The sequence below is a fragment of the Lactuca virosa genome, chromosome 4, assembly GCF_052849685.1.
Source record: "Lactuca virosa cultivar CGN04683 chromosome 4, Lactuca_virosa_CGN04683_v6, whole genome shotgun sequence".
Taxonomy (NCBI): domain Eukaryota; kingdom Viridiplantae; phylum Streptophyta; class Magnoliopsida; order Asterales; family Asteraceae; genus Lactuca; species Lactuca virosa.
In genome coordinates, this window is record NC_136429.1 from 101,407,806 (window position 1) to 101,421,584 (window position 13,779).

The window sequence follows — 13,779 nt, forward strand, 5'->3', positions numbered from 1 at the left end:
CCGGTTGAGATTATGGACTGGATCTCCGAAATGGAGATGGTGTTTGAGAGCTGTGACTGTAGCGACAAGCAAAAGACCGTCTTTGCAGTCAGACAACTAAAGACTGGAGTGCTAAGTTGGTGGAAGTTGTTGGCAGATACAATGCCACGAGGAGAAGCCATGCGAATGTCTTGGGAAGCATTCGTGGAGCAGTTGAAAATGCAATATTGCTCAGAGATAGATCTGATAGACCTAAACAACGAATTTCAGAACCTGAAGAAGGGAAAGATGAGTGTGGATGAGTATGCCACCGCATTCACCGAGAGGATGAAGCTATTCCCCTACTTGGTGCCTACTGAACTCTCCAAGATCGATAGGTTTGATAACGGACTGCCCACAGACTTTGGCCCAACAGTCAAAATGGTAACTACCTTGAAAACAGCCGTTAGAGCAGCCAGGAATGTTGAGACCCAGATTAGGGAAAAAGGTCTGGAGAGAGCTGAAGTTGGCGAGAAAAGGAAGTACGAAGGATCTTCAAAATCCAACAAAGAAAGGAAATTCTCGAAGACTGAAGGAGGAGGAGGAGGTGAAGTTAAGTGGTGCGAGAAGAATAAAAAGAAACATTTAGGGAAATATACCGAGGAGGTGACTTGTTACAAATGTGGAAAAACAGGGCATTACGCCAGCAAGTGTACATCCAACAAGAGGGTGTGCTACAGATGTAACAAAGAAGGGCATGTTTCTAAAGACTGCCCGAAGAAAAACAAGGCATCAAGGCCAGAAACGCCACCAACGCCAAGGGCATTCCACATGATCCTCGACGAGGCAGAAAACGACGTGAGAAATCGAGGATGAGGAGTTCGTATCCGAAGATCGAGATATGCAGTAGCCATAGTATCATATGATGTAGCCTACTAGAGGCATAGTTTAGTGTAAACTTGAACACCTATGTAATCATTTCAAGGAATAATATAAAACCTTCGTTTTGTTATCTGGTGTGTTAAATTGTTATGTGATCTTCTTGTATGGTAACTTGGAAAACTGCAAGACAATACTTGGGAAGAGTATGAGTAGGTGTGAATGGTAGTAGAGGCTTATACTACCGGAAGCACAGGACTCACGCTTGGATCAGGGAAAGTCACAAGGTTACCAAGAAGCTAGTAATTGATACCATTTTATTCAAGTATGTCGTTACCATTGTTTCGGTAATGACTAAGAAGATTGTTGTTATTCCGAGCCTAGCGGTTATATCAAATTGAGTCCGACTAAGATGAGTATGTTAAATGGTTCAGAGAACCAAGTCCGATGTAGCATCTGACTTAAGCTAGAAACTTGAAGTGAAAGACAATCAAAGCGATCAGTAGAGGTATCGCGATAGTTGCTTGTAGCTAGGAATGCTACCTTTTAAGATGTGATTATATCACATTAGAACATGAAGGAAGGTATAGTCTGTTCTGGAATTTAACTCTAAGAGACTGAGTCTAAGCGTTGCAACCTACGATGATAGGTCCTTAGAATATGACACATCGATCCATTGTAGTAATAAAAGAACTTATCTTAAGAAGAAGAAGGAGTCTCCAGTAAGGCTCGAGATTGTGACTTGAAGGACATAATTTGGAGTCTAACGGAGCAGGTGCAAGATCGAGCACCGCCTACAGTCAAGGAGTCCAAGAGTTAAATACTCGTTCAAAGCAACATAGAAGTTACGTTTATTACCTAGAATGAAGAGATAATTTAAGGAGTCATTATACAACCCTGTCTCGTTGATGATTCCGGGACGTAATCATCCTAAGGGGGGGATAATTGTAACGCCCGTAGATCCGGGCTAGTCAATTTAGAAACAATGAGCATCAAAAATTAGTTTTTGATGGAAGATTATTTAGAAGGAATAATCTTAACCAAGTGGTAGTATATGTTACAAGGGTTCCGTACATATAAAGAACGCCGAAATCCGAGTTATAACGAAGAAGTGATGGTCCGTCGAAGTTTTACGGCAAAACCGGCACGACACCGGGAATCGTAAATAGTGAATTTACGATAGAGTAGCGATCTAAACGAAAGTCGTAGAAAACGTTAAACCGAGAGCGTCCATAAAAAGAATGCCCAAATCTGACTTCGTATGAGAAAGTTATGATTTTTCGAAGTTTCGGCTTAGTGGTGTACAGCCCGAAGTTTGAATATTAGATCGAGCAATTTTTAGACGACACAACCTAAATGAGAATCAAAGATCTTGTTAATAGTAGCGTAACGATAAAAAGACAGACGAAAACGGACTTCGGATGAAGAAGTTATGAATTTTTAACGGACCAATCCTGTCCCGGCCTGTTAAAAATATAAATTTAAAATAAAGTCAAAATTAGCCGACGGAGTCTAAACGAAAGTTATAGAGTACGTTCCCGCCTACGCGTGGATATAAAGAACATCGAAAACGGAGCTCGTATAAGGAAGATACGAATTTTTGAAGTTGGAACTCAAATTTGCGAAGCCTGTTGCGAGATTAATGACGTGGCAGCATCAGGGCCGTTCATCGTTGATCAGGCCTCGCACCAGATGAAGACACGTCGCCTTCGCTCTACGCCCCATGTCCGAGGTTGGGTACGCCCAGCGTACCTCGGTCTTATCCGGGTCCGATGCATGTGCGAGCCAGCTGTGCGAAGCTGGCAACCTTATCCAAGTTACGCCCAACGTAACCGAAGGCTACGCCCAGCGTAGTCCAAAGTTCCAGCACTATAAATAGAGGGTCGAGGCTGCCATTCTCTTCACCCCAAAATCCACTCTCTCTCTCTAACTTCTTTCTCTCTCTAAAGGTTCCTAAACCCCTCCTAAGCCTAGGTAAGCCCCCTAGCACCCGAAGGAAGCCTCGAGGCTCCCGGAGTCCCGAGAAAAAGGGTCTTTCGGTTCGGAAACGCTGCTCCAAGCGAATCCCGGTTTTCTTTAAAATCCGCTGTAAGTGAGCTACGCCTATGAAATTTTTAATATAGCTTTTAAATAATCATAGTAATGTTATTAGGTCCTTAAAATAATTATTTGGGCTATTATTATGAGTTATATAGAGTGTTGTTTAACACTTATATAACAATAATAATAGCTAGACTATTAATTAGTCGCGGTTAACGTTAGACTAAACCCTAGTGGTATTGATACTACGTTTTGTCAAGGGAAAACTTATTTTGAGATAACGAAGCGTTGTCCGAGTTCCGAGTCACCGCCTTAACAGGTGAGTGCATAGTTACTTTCATCTTACACATAGATATGAAGTATTTTATATAAACTACGTGCTATGTGTGCATATTATCTGTATACTTGCTATCTATGTTGGATGAACGATTTTATACAAGTTTTATATGATTTAAACTGTATATGTATTTATATCTACATAATATGTTGGGTAAAACATGAGTAGATGAAATAAGAGGTGGATGATGAGTTGAGAGGTGATATAGATGATGAGGTAAGGGTGAGAGGTGGACGATGTGAGAAGCCTTGTTCCCAAATGTTGGCCCCGTCATCTAGCAGAGTATGGATGACAACCACAGACTATTCTAGACAGTCCAGTGGAACACTAGCAGGCTCGCAACCTGTAGGTGTTGTGAACGATGTGTTCACCCGGTGTACTCTAAACCCTGGTGATCATGCAGACTTGGTGCCTAAACCTTGGCGATCATGCAGACTTGGTGCCAAAACCCTGGCGACTATGCGGACTTAGTGCCTGTTGTATAAACCCTGGCGACTATGCAGACTTAGTGCCTGAACCCTGGCGACTATGCAGACTTAGTGCTTGTCGTATAAATCCTGGCGACTATGCAGACTTAGTGCCTAAACCCTGGTGACGATGGACTTCGTGTCGATTCTTTAGGAATGAATGAACGAGGAATAGTTGATTCTTAGGGTAGATCCTTAAGAGCAAAGAAGATAATGGGGATGGGTAATTTGGTTGATTGTTTGATGTTTAAACATAATAGTTATATTATTGTGGGTTGAAAACCCTATGTACTTACCAGGTTTCCCAACCTGACCCACTCCAGCTTATTTCTATCACAGGTGTCGATATGAAGTTACATTACACTGAGAGATTTAAAGGGATGTAGATCACTAGTATAAATGAATGTAAGTTCTGTTTACGCTTATGTTTCTGTATTGACGATGACATCCCAAATGTTTTAAAAAATGAATAAAAATACATTTCTTCGGAAATGCTTTGATAACGTATTTATCATGTTTTACTAGGAACAAATTCCACAACATTTTTATTAAAAGAAGTACTCTGATTTTTATAAAGCATAAACAAAATCGGTCTTTTCTGGCCGTGAAAATGGGGATGTCACATGCTTGTACATAATGGGACTAGAACCATAACCACCACCGTAAGGTGGTGGCCGCCGCCGTGAGCCGTCGTTGACCACTACTACCCGAGGTGGTAGTGGGTGGTGCCAGAATTAGGAAAACCCTAATTAACCTAATGAAACCCTAATGGGCCTAATGAATTAGCTTTTGGGCCTAATTGGGTTATGATGGGTTGGAAACCCTAATTAGGGTTTAGAAAACCCTAATTTTGGATATATGGGCTTTGGATTGTCGGGACCCGCATTTTGGACAACCGGATTGGGATTATGTATTAAGCCCTACCACACCATATGATTTATCTAGTAGAGTAATGGACTTAATGGATTAAGTCCTTAATGGGTTAAGTAGGAACACTTAACCCTAATCTTTATTTCATGTGAAAACCCTAATTGTGTTGGGTTTAGAGTTGGGCCTTTCTGTTGGGCCTAGATGTCTGGACTCTTAATGGGCCAACTATTAACAAGTAAATGGACTAGAAAACTTGGATTGGGTGTAAGGATAAGTCCCATTGGAAATTTTTGGGCCCAATTTGGAAAATTAGGCCATAGATGGGCCATAACTAGGCCTTGATGATTATGAGATATTAGATCATCAGAATGTCAAGTGTTGGACCAAGAATAAATGGTTGGGCCTTAGGGAAGACCATGTAGAGGTTTGGGCCCAATTTGGAAAATTGGGCCATAGGTTGGGCTTTGACTCATAGTTGACTTTTGGGCCTTTGGATTGGGACTTGGGCTTGATTCAAGCTAAGTTGGGGGTAAAGTAGCCTTTTACCCCAAGCATTGACTTATGGATATGTATTGGAACCCAATTACTGATTGGGTGTTATTTTGATGATCGGTAGTTCGAGAACCTGTCATCCAGCAGCTAGAGTTTTGTCTACGGGACTTCAGCAGTGCGAGGTGAGTTCTCTTCTAGTAGGAACGGGTCTAAGGCACCAAGGCCGTCCCGTTTATGCATGTTAGCATTGCCGAGGTTAGCTCGATGTAGTTATATGTTTCCGGACTTCGGTCCGATGCCGGGGCAATCCCGAGGAATGTTTGTATGCTTGATGTCTTCGTGATTCTTGCATGTGTTTAAATATGTGTTCCGGACTTCGGTCCGATGTCGGGGCAAGCCCGAGGAAGGTCTAGCTTATATGTTATGTGTTATATGTTTCGGACTCCGGTTTGATGCTGGGGCAAGCCCGAGGAATGTTTATATGTTTATGTGTTATATGCATGTTGCTATGTTATATGTATACCAGACTTCGGTCCGATGCCGGGCGGGGCCCGATGCCGGACTTCGGATCGATGTCGGGCGGGGCCCGATGTCGAACTTCGGTTCGATGCCGGTCGGGGCCTGATGCCGGCGGGGCCGATGCCAGACTTCGGTCCGATGCCGGGCAGGGCCCGATGTAGCGGGAAATGCCTAATGTATGGTATTATGTGATTATGTGTTTGGTATGTGGTAGTTTGGGCCTTGGGGAGACTCACTAAGCTTTGTGCTTACAGTTTTCAGTTTTGGTTTCAGGTACTTCCACTAGCAAAGGAAAGGAGTCGGCACGATCGCAACGCATCACACCATGTTTTCCGCACATGAGATCTTTGGGAGTTAAACTCTGATGTTGTTTTATTATGACATGTTTTGATTATTGACATATTGGTTTTATAATTACTTAATTAAAAATGAAATTTTTGGTTTTAAATTTTGGGATGTTACAGAACTCCTCAATCAACATGGTCTTGATAGACCCAAGCATCTCCGAAAATTGCTTCCCTAATTGCCATGGCTACCTCGACAATAATGATCTCGTGAATCTCCTCATCAGGACCCGTCCTCTCTGGGTTGCCAACGCCTGATCTTGAACCTCTGATAACCACCATATTGAAAATGCACAACAAAAGGGTAAAACATTAAGACATGGCGCTCAAACACTCTATGCCTTCACCTATTAGTTCCTGGGTAGCCTCGAGATTCCTTCTGATTCTTATACGAATCATGTGCTTTCAGTAATACGGGCCCATGCTACCTTCTACACCTATCCGTAGTCGACTCATAATTCATCTCAAGGACATAAGTCACTACACTAGACCACCCCTAGATGCACTAACATCCACATGCTCTTAAGAGCCACAACTAACTTCCTAGGCGCTCCTCCTAAGATTCTCCTCAATCACGCTTCTGCTCTACTGGTTGCCTTCATGCATATAAGTTATACACAATACATGATCAAATAGACTATTGAATAAATGACTCTACCCAAAGCCCACGACCAAACAAGGAACATGGAATAAGGCTAAGTCAATTATTCTAAGGCTATATAATCCTAACCGTATACAAGTATACAACATACACTTAGAAATTCAAATAATCAAATAACACATAACAAGCAATTCCCTATGCTATAAGGCATCAAAGAAGTAGTCAATACTTATCATTCAATTCCCGAAGGAATCCTTAGCCTACTCACTAGCATGCATTTCTAACAATTCACACATCACCAAGATCAAATTCAACATATATAACAAATTCAACATATATAACATTTCTAAATCTCTCTCTCTCTCTCTCTCTCTCTCTCTCTCTTTCTCTCTCTTTCACTATTTCTTTCAGGATACATATGATCCACGCCTGGCCTATAACACACCGCAGACCTACCCGAGTATCTTGGCCTACATCACAAAGCAGGACCACCTCAATCCACCATATAGTATGTCGACATATAGATCAAACAAACAATCAAACAAGAACACAAACACATGCACATTTCTACACTAGTCTACCTGTCTAACAGCACGGTACAACATACCGAGCCTCATACAGTATTCTACACCACTACTGGCATATTACTAATGAATGCATAAATATATGTAATCGGAGGTGAGATAGACATTCGAATTGGTGATCTTACTCTAGAGATGCAACTAAACAAGGAACAGGCAAGAAATACTAGATTAAGAGTTCTCAAGCTATCCTACATGACTACATACAACCCCTAGGGCACTCAAATAGACGATCATCGACCCTTGGTACTCTAACTATCATGCCACTACTTCTATATCCTCTCATACAAGGATATATATTGCAATACATAGTATAGTGAGGCAACTCACCTGAATCGAAGACCCAAGGAACACAACAACACACTCACTCCTTATACCGATCGCTCTCGCGAACTGACTATCACCAAGCAAAGGTAGAACCTTAGTCAATAACCCAATTCCTTCAAGTTTGACCCATGGTCAAACTGGTCAAAAAGTCAACGATCAATGGGCCAACAAAATTCAACGATCAAGAAGTCAACCCCCACCACGACATGGAGGCCTCTTCGCCAAGTCGTGGGTACATCAGAACAAAACAGTCATGAAGTTGCGAACCACCACATCGTGGCAAGCCCATTGCTATGTCGTGGAAACTGATAGAAATTCGTATTCTTCATTAAGAGCTTAACCCTTACAGATCTAAACCCATAACTGCAAATCTAGTACATTTCAATGACTTAATGGATATAGTTTCCAACTTTATCCATTATGTCTCTACCACAAGCCAAGATCTACAATTCTATTTCCATTAAGTCCTTAATGGGGCTATAACTTGAGCATGGATACAAGGAACTCCAAACATGACTCTTTTTCTTATTCACCAGAAGAAGTTTATTGACCTTAGAAGGCCATCTCAAGTTCTGGAGTTCTTCAAACTCCAAGAGCATCCAAGGAAGGGACCAAATCAAGAAAAACGAACTTATACTTGAATCAAGAAGAGAAAATGTCAAGATGAGAGCTTTATACCTCCAACAACTCAGAAATCTGAAGGAGATGATGGATCCAAGTTGATTCCTTATTTCCTTGCACCAAAATGATCTTCCTCTTTCCTTAAGCTCCACAAAAATCCAAGAATAAGGTCTTCAATCATGCAACCAAACTCTTAATCGTCCATGGAGGCTAGGGTTTCGTGGAGAAGGGTTGGAGGCTGAAGAGGATGCCTTAATCCTTGAGATTAGGTGCTTAAATATGGAAGAAATCCTAAAAATCATGAGCTTGGGATGCAGCCGCTACCACATCGTTGCCTTCCTCTTGCCAAGTCGTGACGACCATCAGGATACACATTTTATGCATTTGGCATGCCACGTTGTGGTGCTTCATTCACCGTGTTATGGCACTAGATTTTTCCCAAAATCTTACCTTTAATTCCTCCTAGTCTTCAACTAGATGTTACACCATGACATCCCTTTAAAGATACCAACTAAAATGACTCTTGCATATATACTTTTTCACAAATAATTATATTATTATAACTTTAGAAAAAATAAGTTAGACTCGGGTGACATAGTCTGCATTGTTCAAGTTATCAGTCAATCTTATTATAGTGGACTCCGTTTCCCATGCAACATGTAGACTTTTGAGAAATTTAATCAGAATTTCACCATTATTAAAGATGTTGCGGTGTTGTTTCATATCATTGATGAAATATTTAAAACTGATGTACGTTTCGATCAATGTTTCATTAGGCTTGCATGTGAATAAGTTGTACTATTGTTTCATCAGTACTTTCAAGTAGGATGATGATAGTGTCCCACATATCCTTAGCCGATTAGCAGTGGAGTGATGGAAAGAAGTAGAGAAGACGGGAGAGAATCTTGTGGAGTTGTCAATTTAATGTGTATAATACATAAATTTTCAATTTTGTTCTTTCTTAAAAGAAGAGATCATGTCCATAACAATGTGCAATAAAGATAAGTCCACCTATACAAGATTGACAATAAGTTTCATCATATATTCATAACTCATATACCAATTAGAATAAAGAAATCGATATCAACCAAGAAAAGTTGTACAACTCCTTGAAAATGATACAATACCACAAGTCTACAACCCCAGAATCCTGAAGATGGGGTCATCTCAATTAGGTCAAAAATCAATAGTATTAGCACAAAATAGCAATCAAGAATGAAGTTTTTCTTTTTCTTTTTAATCCAAATATCATAATCAAGCTGGATTGACTGAATTTGCATTTTGGGTTTTAACATTTTTGAAGTTGAAAACACCCGTTAGTCCTTTTCCTTTAGCAAGCTGCTCAAGTTCCTCAAGTTTTTGCTTTAGGCATTCCACTTCTTTTGCTAAATCCTCATCTCGTTGCCTCATTTCCTATACACCATAAACAGATAAGCAATAAGCAAAAAAACGACATTTTATTATAAATTTACACAGAAATTGAAAAAATAAAATAAAACATTACCTCCAATTCTTGTTTGCGGACTTCTTCTTTTTTGGCTTCTGATCTAGCACTTCTTTGCACCTCAAATATGAGGGCGACTCCTGCCACCTATTTGAAATTTTAAAGTGTATACCACCATTAAACACATTTAAAGTTCTTGCTAATTTTTTCTGCTATGTGGAACTCTTCTGTAACTACTGGTAAATTGATGAGTTTTAAACGATTATAATACTATGAAGAAGATATTAGCAAGAAAGATCATACCGAGAAGACAAAGAGTTCACTTATAAGATCCCCAGCTGCCTGAACAGCTTTCTCCTCATTCAATGGCCGAATTTCAACATCAGTTGCGTGTCCATAAATTCGCCTTTGTATATTTGTTGTTAGCCTGTGATTTGCCTGTTACATCACATACATCGCTTGAAATTAGTAAAATTTTACAATATTAAAGATGGAATAGCAACATTTGAAATGTTGAAGTAAACCCTAATACCTAATTATGCTAGCAAACAACTATCGACTAAAGGTTCCGTTATCAATTACAGAAAACCCATAATCAAAATTTAATCGGGAAATCAAATAAACACAAAACAGAAGCGAAGAATCGGTATGAATGTGAAGTAGTAGAAGCAGTTGATTACCTGCGCGAAACTAATGATCGATGTCCGAAACTTGGGGTGAAGGGCAGCCTGTTTTTTGAGCCTGCTGGCAATGGGTTTGCTTAAAGTTTTCAATGCGAGCGTCCCAAGCTTCAATAACGGGAGAACCATTACTCTTCTGGCCCGATCTTAGGATTTGCTCTTATCTGTACGAAAATGGCGCACTGCACACCAAGTGTTTGATGATTTGTCTAGAAGGGAAGGAGATCAAGAAAACGTATATGTATAGTATTCTCCATTTAATGACGATGGTTATGGTGGATTGCTATGATTTCCTTGGAAAGGAAGATAGAGAATGGGTCATTGGGAGGAAGCCGGAAGGTGGGTAGATGCGCTACAAAAGTTTGCGTTTCCTCACTTTGATACGAATATGAATCCCACCTTCTGGTTGACTTTTCAATTCAATTCTGTTAAAATCTTTCGAAAACCGCTTGAAATTTACAGAAAATATAGTAAAAATTATACATATAACCAAAAAACCTTGCATTTAAGGGTTTATGTTATGAATAATTGCATATACTCTTCGTCGATGAATCATAAACAGAATTTACAAATTATATATTGATCATTTGTCTTTTCCTTGATCCGTCAAAAAGAAAAAAAAAAAAACAAATATGGAAATATGGAATAGAATGTAAATGGGCTTTGGGCCTTTTTATAAAGTTTTGGACCTCCAAAGTCCAAGGTGTTAATTTCCACACTTTTCCAATTTAGCCCCTACTTTCTTAGAAGATTTACAACAAGCACCCTCTCCTACAATGACTTCCCAGTTCCCACCCTTGCTCACACTTCATGTTCGCCTCCTCCCCCTTCTTCCTCCTCCATAACAGCAGCTAGGAGTTCAGCCATTGTCGTACCAGGTATCTCTATCCATTTCTCTATTATTTTCGCTCTATTTTTCTGAGAGTCGCGATAAAAATCCTAAATAATTTCACCTCTAATTGACGGCTCAAGTCCAGAATCGCACTAAACCCCAAATCAATAAACCTCACCCACTAACCTGTGCCTCTTTCGCGAGGTTTCTTCGGCTGCTTCAGATTTCATTTTTCTTGTAACACGTTTTCTTGTTTCCAGTAGGTTCACAATTCCCCATTGCTAAATTTTCCTTTTGTAAAACTTGGTGGTTTGTAGCCTGTTAGGTTTTGAAATAGTTTATGACTCTTGCAACTTTTTTCATAAAAATTGCTTCGGGGCATTAATTGATGCATCACTAATCGCAGCTTCACTCCAGCGAACATTGATAATTTGATGTAGATTGTATGTCTTCGTTCTTCCTGTTCTTTGCGATTCATCCTGTAAACAATGAGTTACAACTCGAATTTTCACTCTAGACCTAATCCTTTTCAAATAAAAAGTTGATTTGAATCTTATTACTAATTCCGTGTTTAAAGTTTAACCATAATAATTTTGAACAGGTCTCTAAAACTACAATAAATCTATTAGTAGCATGGCCTTGCCATGTTCCAGGAAGCTATTACGCTCTATGAGCTCAAGTTATAAACTCCATTGCAGTAATCATCAGAACATTGTGCATCGATCTTTCCACATTCTTTCTACTGGTAAGAAATACAGATTCCATCACTTAAAAGACTCATTCTGTTTATCACTTACAGTAACTCAAATCTTTTCGGGGGTTATTATTTATTAATCTCTCTGACTATGCATATAGCCTCACGTGATCATGACACTGGTGATAAGCAATCTTCAATGGAATATTCAATCTTTAAAAAGGTAAATCATTTCTATCAACTTTCTTTATACATTGTTTTTACACAGCCATTAAAAAACTCCCACAATTTATGCAGGCAGGGTTTCCTTTAATGGGGACTCGAGGTCTATCTACTTCCATGCTAAGTTCAGATGCAAGTGAAGGATCATTCCCATCTGAGCTACTATCCAGAAAACAAATCTTAACTCCTGAACGCAAATTAGGTGCATGAATGAAAACAAATTATACATTATCTATTAAGAATGGAGTTTGTGTTTGACCATGGTTTTGAGTTTGACACAGGTCAACTACAGGACCTGGTGATCCCAGTTACAAACTTTCAGAATGAAGACAAAGGACTGATGGTGTTGGCAGGTGATGTTTTTGATCTTCCCATTCGGAAGGATATTATCCACCGTGTTGTAAGATGGCAGCTTGCAAAAAGACAACAGGTATTTTTGAATTTTGATTTTTTTAGAAACTTTTTCTATCTTTCTCATTGTTAAATGTTGATTGAGAGGGATGATGATTACAGGGAACTCATTCAACAAAAACCATAAGTGAGGTGAGTGGTACTGGAAGAAAGCCATGGCCCCAAAAGGGTACTGGCCGAGCAAGACATGGATCTTTGCGTGGGCCCCAGGTATGTTTTTTCTATTAATTAATTACTTAATTTACTCTCATATGTTTTTTTTTTATTTAAGATTTTGAAATAATGAAAAAACAGTTTAGAACTGGTGCTGTTATGCATGGGCCTAAACCACGCAGCCATGCTTTTAAGCTGAACAAGAAGGTCAGAAGACTAGGGCTCAAGATTGCATTGTCTGCTCGTGCAGCTGAAGGGAAGGCATGTTTTGATTTTATTTTGTACTTTTTAAAAAAAATATATATTTAGTTTATATAATTTATTAACATAAAAAGGTAACAATTTGCAGCTTTTGGTGTTTGAGGATTTAGTGCTTCCGACTCACAAAACGAAGAATATTGTGAGTTTTGCGAATCAAATGGAAGAGTCGAAGAAGATTTTAGTGGTGGATGGAGGTCCTATTGATGAAAACCTAAAGCTTGCAACTCAAAACCTACATTATGTCAATGTTCTTCCCTCTATTGTAAGCTTTCTAGGTCTATTTTTTAATGATGATGATGAAAAGGGCATTTATGTCTTTTGCCCATACGAGATATGAGGAATATATCTGTCCTGTCATGTCATGTCCTGTTATGTTATGTTATGTCATGTCATGACCTGTTCTGTTTAGTTATGAATTGTTTTGGTTTGTTGCAGGGTTTGAATGTTTATAGCATCCTTTTGCATGACACGTTGGTGATGTCACGTGATGCTGTTAACAAGATCGTTGAGCGTATGCACACTCCTATTAATCGTTAAATTTTTTAAAAAAAAAAAATTTGGAGGTAGTGTTTTGAGTCACTATGCTAAGAGACTTTGGAGTTTTGCAAGTGTAGAATTGTTTCTTTTCATATATTACCTTCACTTTGTAAGGGGTTTTTGTTATAGATTTAATGACATTTTAGAACATGTTTTGATATGAACAATATTTCAAATGTTTGAATAATTTGGGATTTCTTTTGATGAATTATAGAAGACAAGATAGATAAACTTGTCACTTAACTTTAAAAAGTATGTGTTCAATATCTTAAATTAAATGGTTGGTTTTGGTATTACATTTACATAAGAAGGAAACACACTTTTCCTTGCATCAAATTGCACAATTTTTTTTTATTGCTCGTAGAGTTTTTTTCCAAAATTCTCGATGTTTGCTTTAAAAAATTGTAATGTTTTTGTATTGCAAGTAGAGTTAGATTTCTATTTAAAAAGTCAACTTCACAATTTAGGAATCAAATTTTATATTGATACTTCAAGTCATTTAAGCATAA

The 13,779-nt window shown here is 39.0% G+C and overlaps 2 protein-coding genes across 2 annotated transcripts; one reads left to right on the forward strand and one right to left on the reverse strand.

Annotated features, from left to right (window-relative positions):
• Positions 1-9,099: 9,099 nt before the first annotated feature.
• Positions 9,100-10,578, reverse strand: LOC145106784 (OPA3-like protein). The gene is made up of 4 exons (XM_079043712.1): positions 10,161-10,578; positions 9,784-9,918; positions 9,541-9,627; positions 9,100-9,449 (listed from the first exon to the last, which is right to left on the reverse strand). Exons 1-4 carry the CDS (start codon positions 10,287-10,289, stop codon positions 9,291-9,293), a joined length of 510 nt encoding a protein of 169 aa, XP_078899838.1. The 5' UTR covers positions 10,290-10,578; the 3' UTR covers positions 9,100-9,290.
• Positions 10,579-10,915: 337 nt separating this feature from the next.
• On the forward strand, positions 10,916-13,513 carry LOC145106785 (Ribosomal protein L4/L1 family). The gene is made up of 9 exons (XM_079043713.1): positions 10,916-11,038; positions 11,594-11,737; positions 11,848-11,909; positions 11,984-12,110; positions 12,190-12,338; positions 12,422-12,529; positions 12,614-12,733; positions 12,822-12,995; positions 13,169-13,513. The coding sequence occupies exons 2-9, from the start codon at positions 11,626-11,628 to the stop codon at positions 13,268-13,270; spliced, it is 954 nt and encodes a 317-aa protein (XP_078899839.1). The 5' UTR covers positions 10,916-11,038; positions 11,594-11,625; the 3' UTR covers positions 13,271-13,513.
• Positions 13,514-13,779: the final 266 nt, after the last annotated feature.

What these genes read in the sequence shown, in the direction of transcription:
- LOC145106784 (XM_079043712.1), bottom strand. Translation starts at nt 10,289, where the DNA reads ATGGTTCTCCCGTTATTGAAGCTTGGGACGCTCGCATTGAAAACTTTA. An exon ending in GTGAACTCTTTGTCTTCTCG is followed by an intron (nt 9,628 to 9,783) that starts GTATGATCTTTC and finishes AATTTCAAATAG; the next exon opens with GTGGCAGGAGTCGCCCTCAT. An exon ending in TCCGCAAACAAGAATTGGAG is followed by an intron (nt 9,450 to 9,540) that starts GTAATGTTTTAT and finishes TATGGTGTATAG; the next exon opens with GAAATGAGGCAACGAGATGA.
- LOC145106785 (XM_079043713.1), top strand. Translation starts at nt 11,626, where the DNA reads ATGGCCTTGCCATGTTCCAGGAAGCTATTACGCTCTATGAGCTCAAGT. An exon ending in TTTCCACATTCTTTCTACTG is followed by an intron (nt 11,738 to 11,847) that starts GTAAGAAATACA and finishes CTATGCATATAG; the next exon opens with CCTCACGTGATCATGACACT. An exon ending in TCAATGTTCTTCCCTCTATT is followed by an intron (nt 12,996 to 13,168) that starts GTAAGCTTTCTA and finishes GGTTTGTTGCAG; the next exon opens with GGTTTGAATGTTTATAGCAT.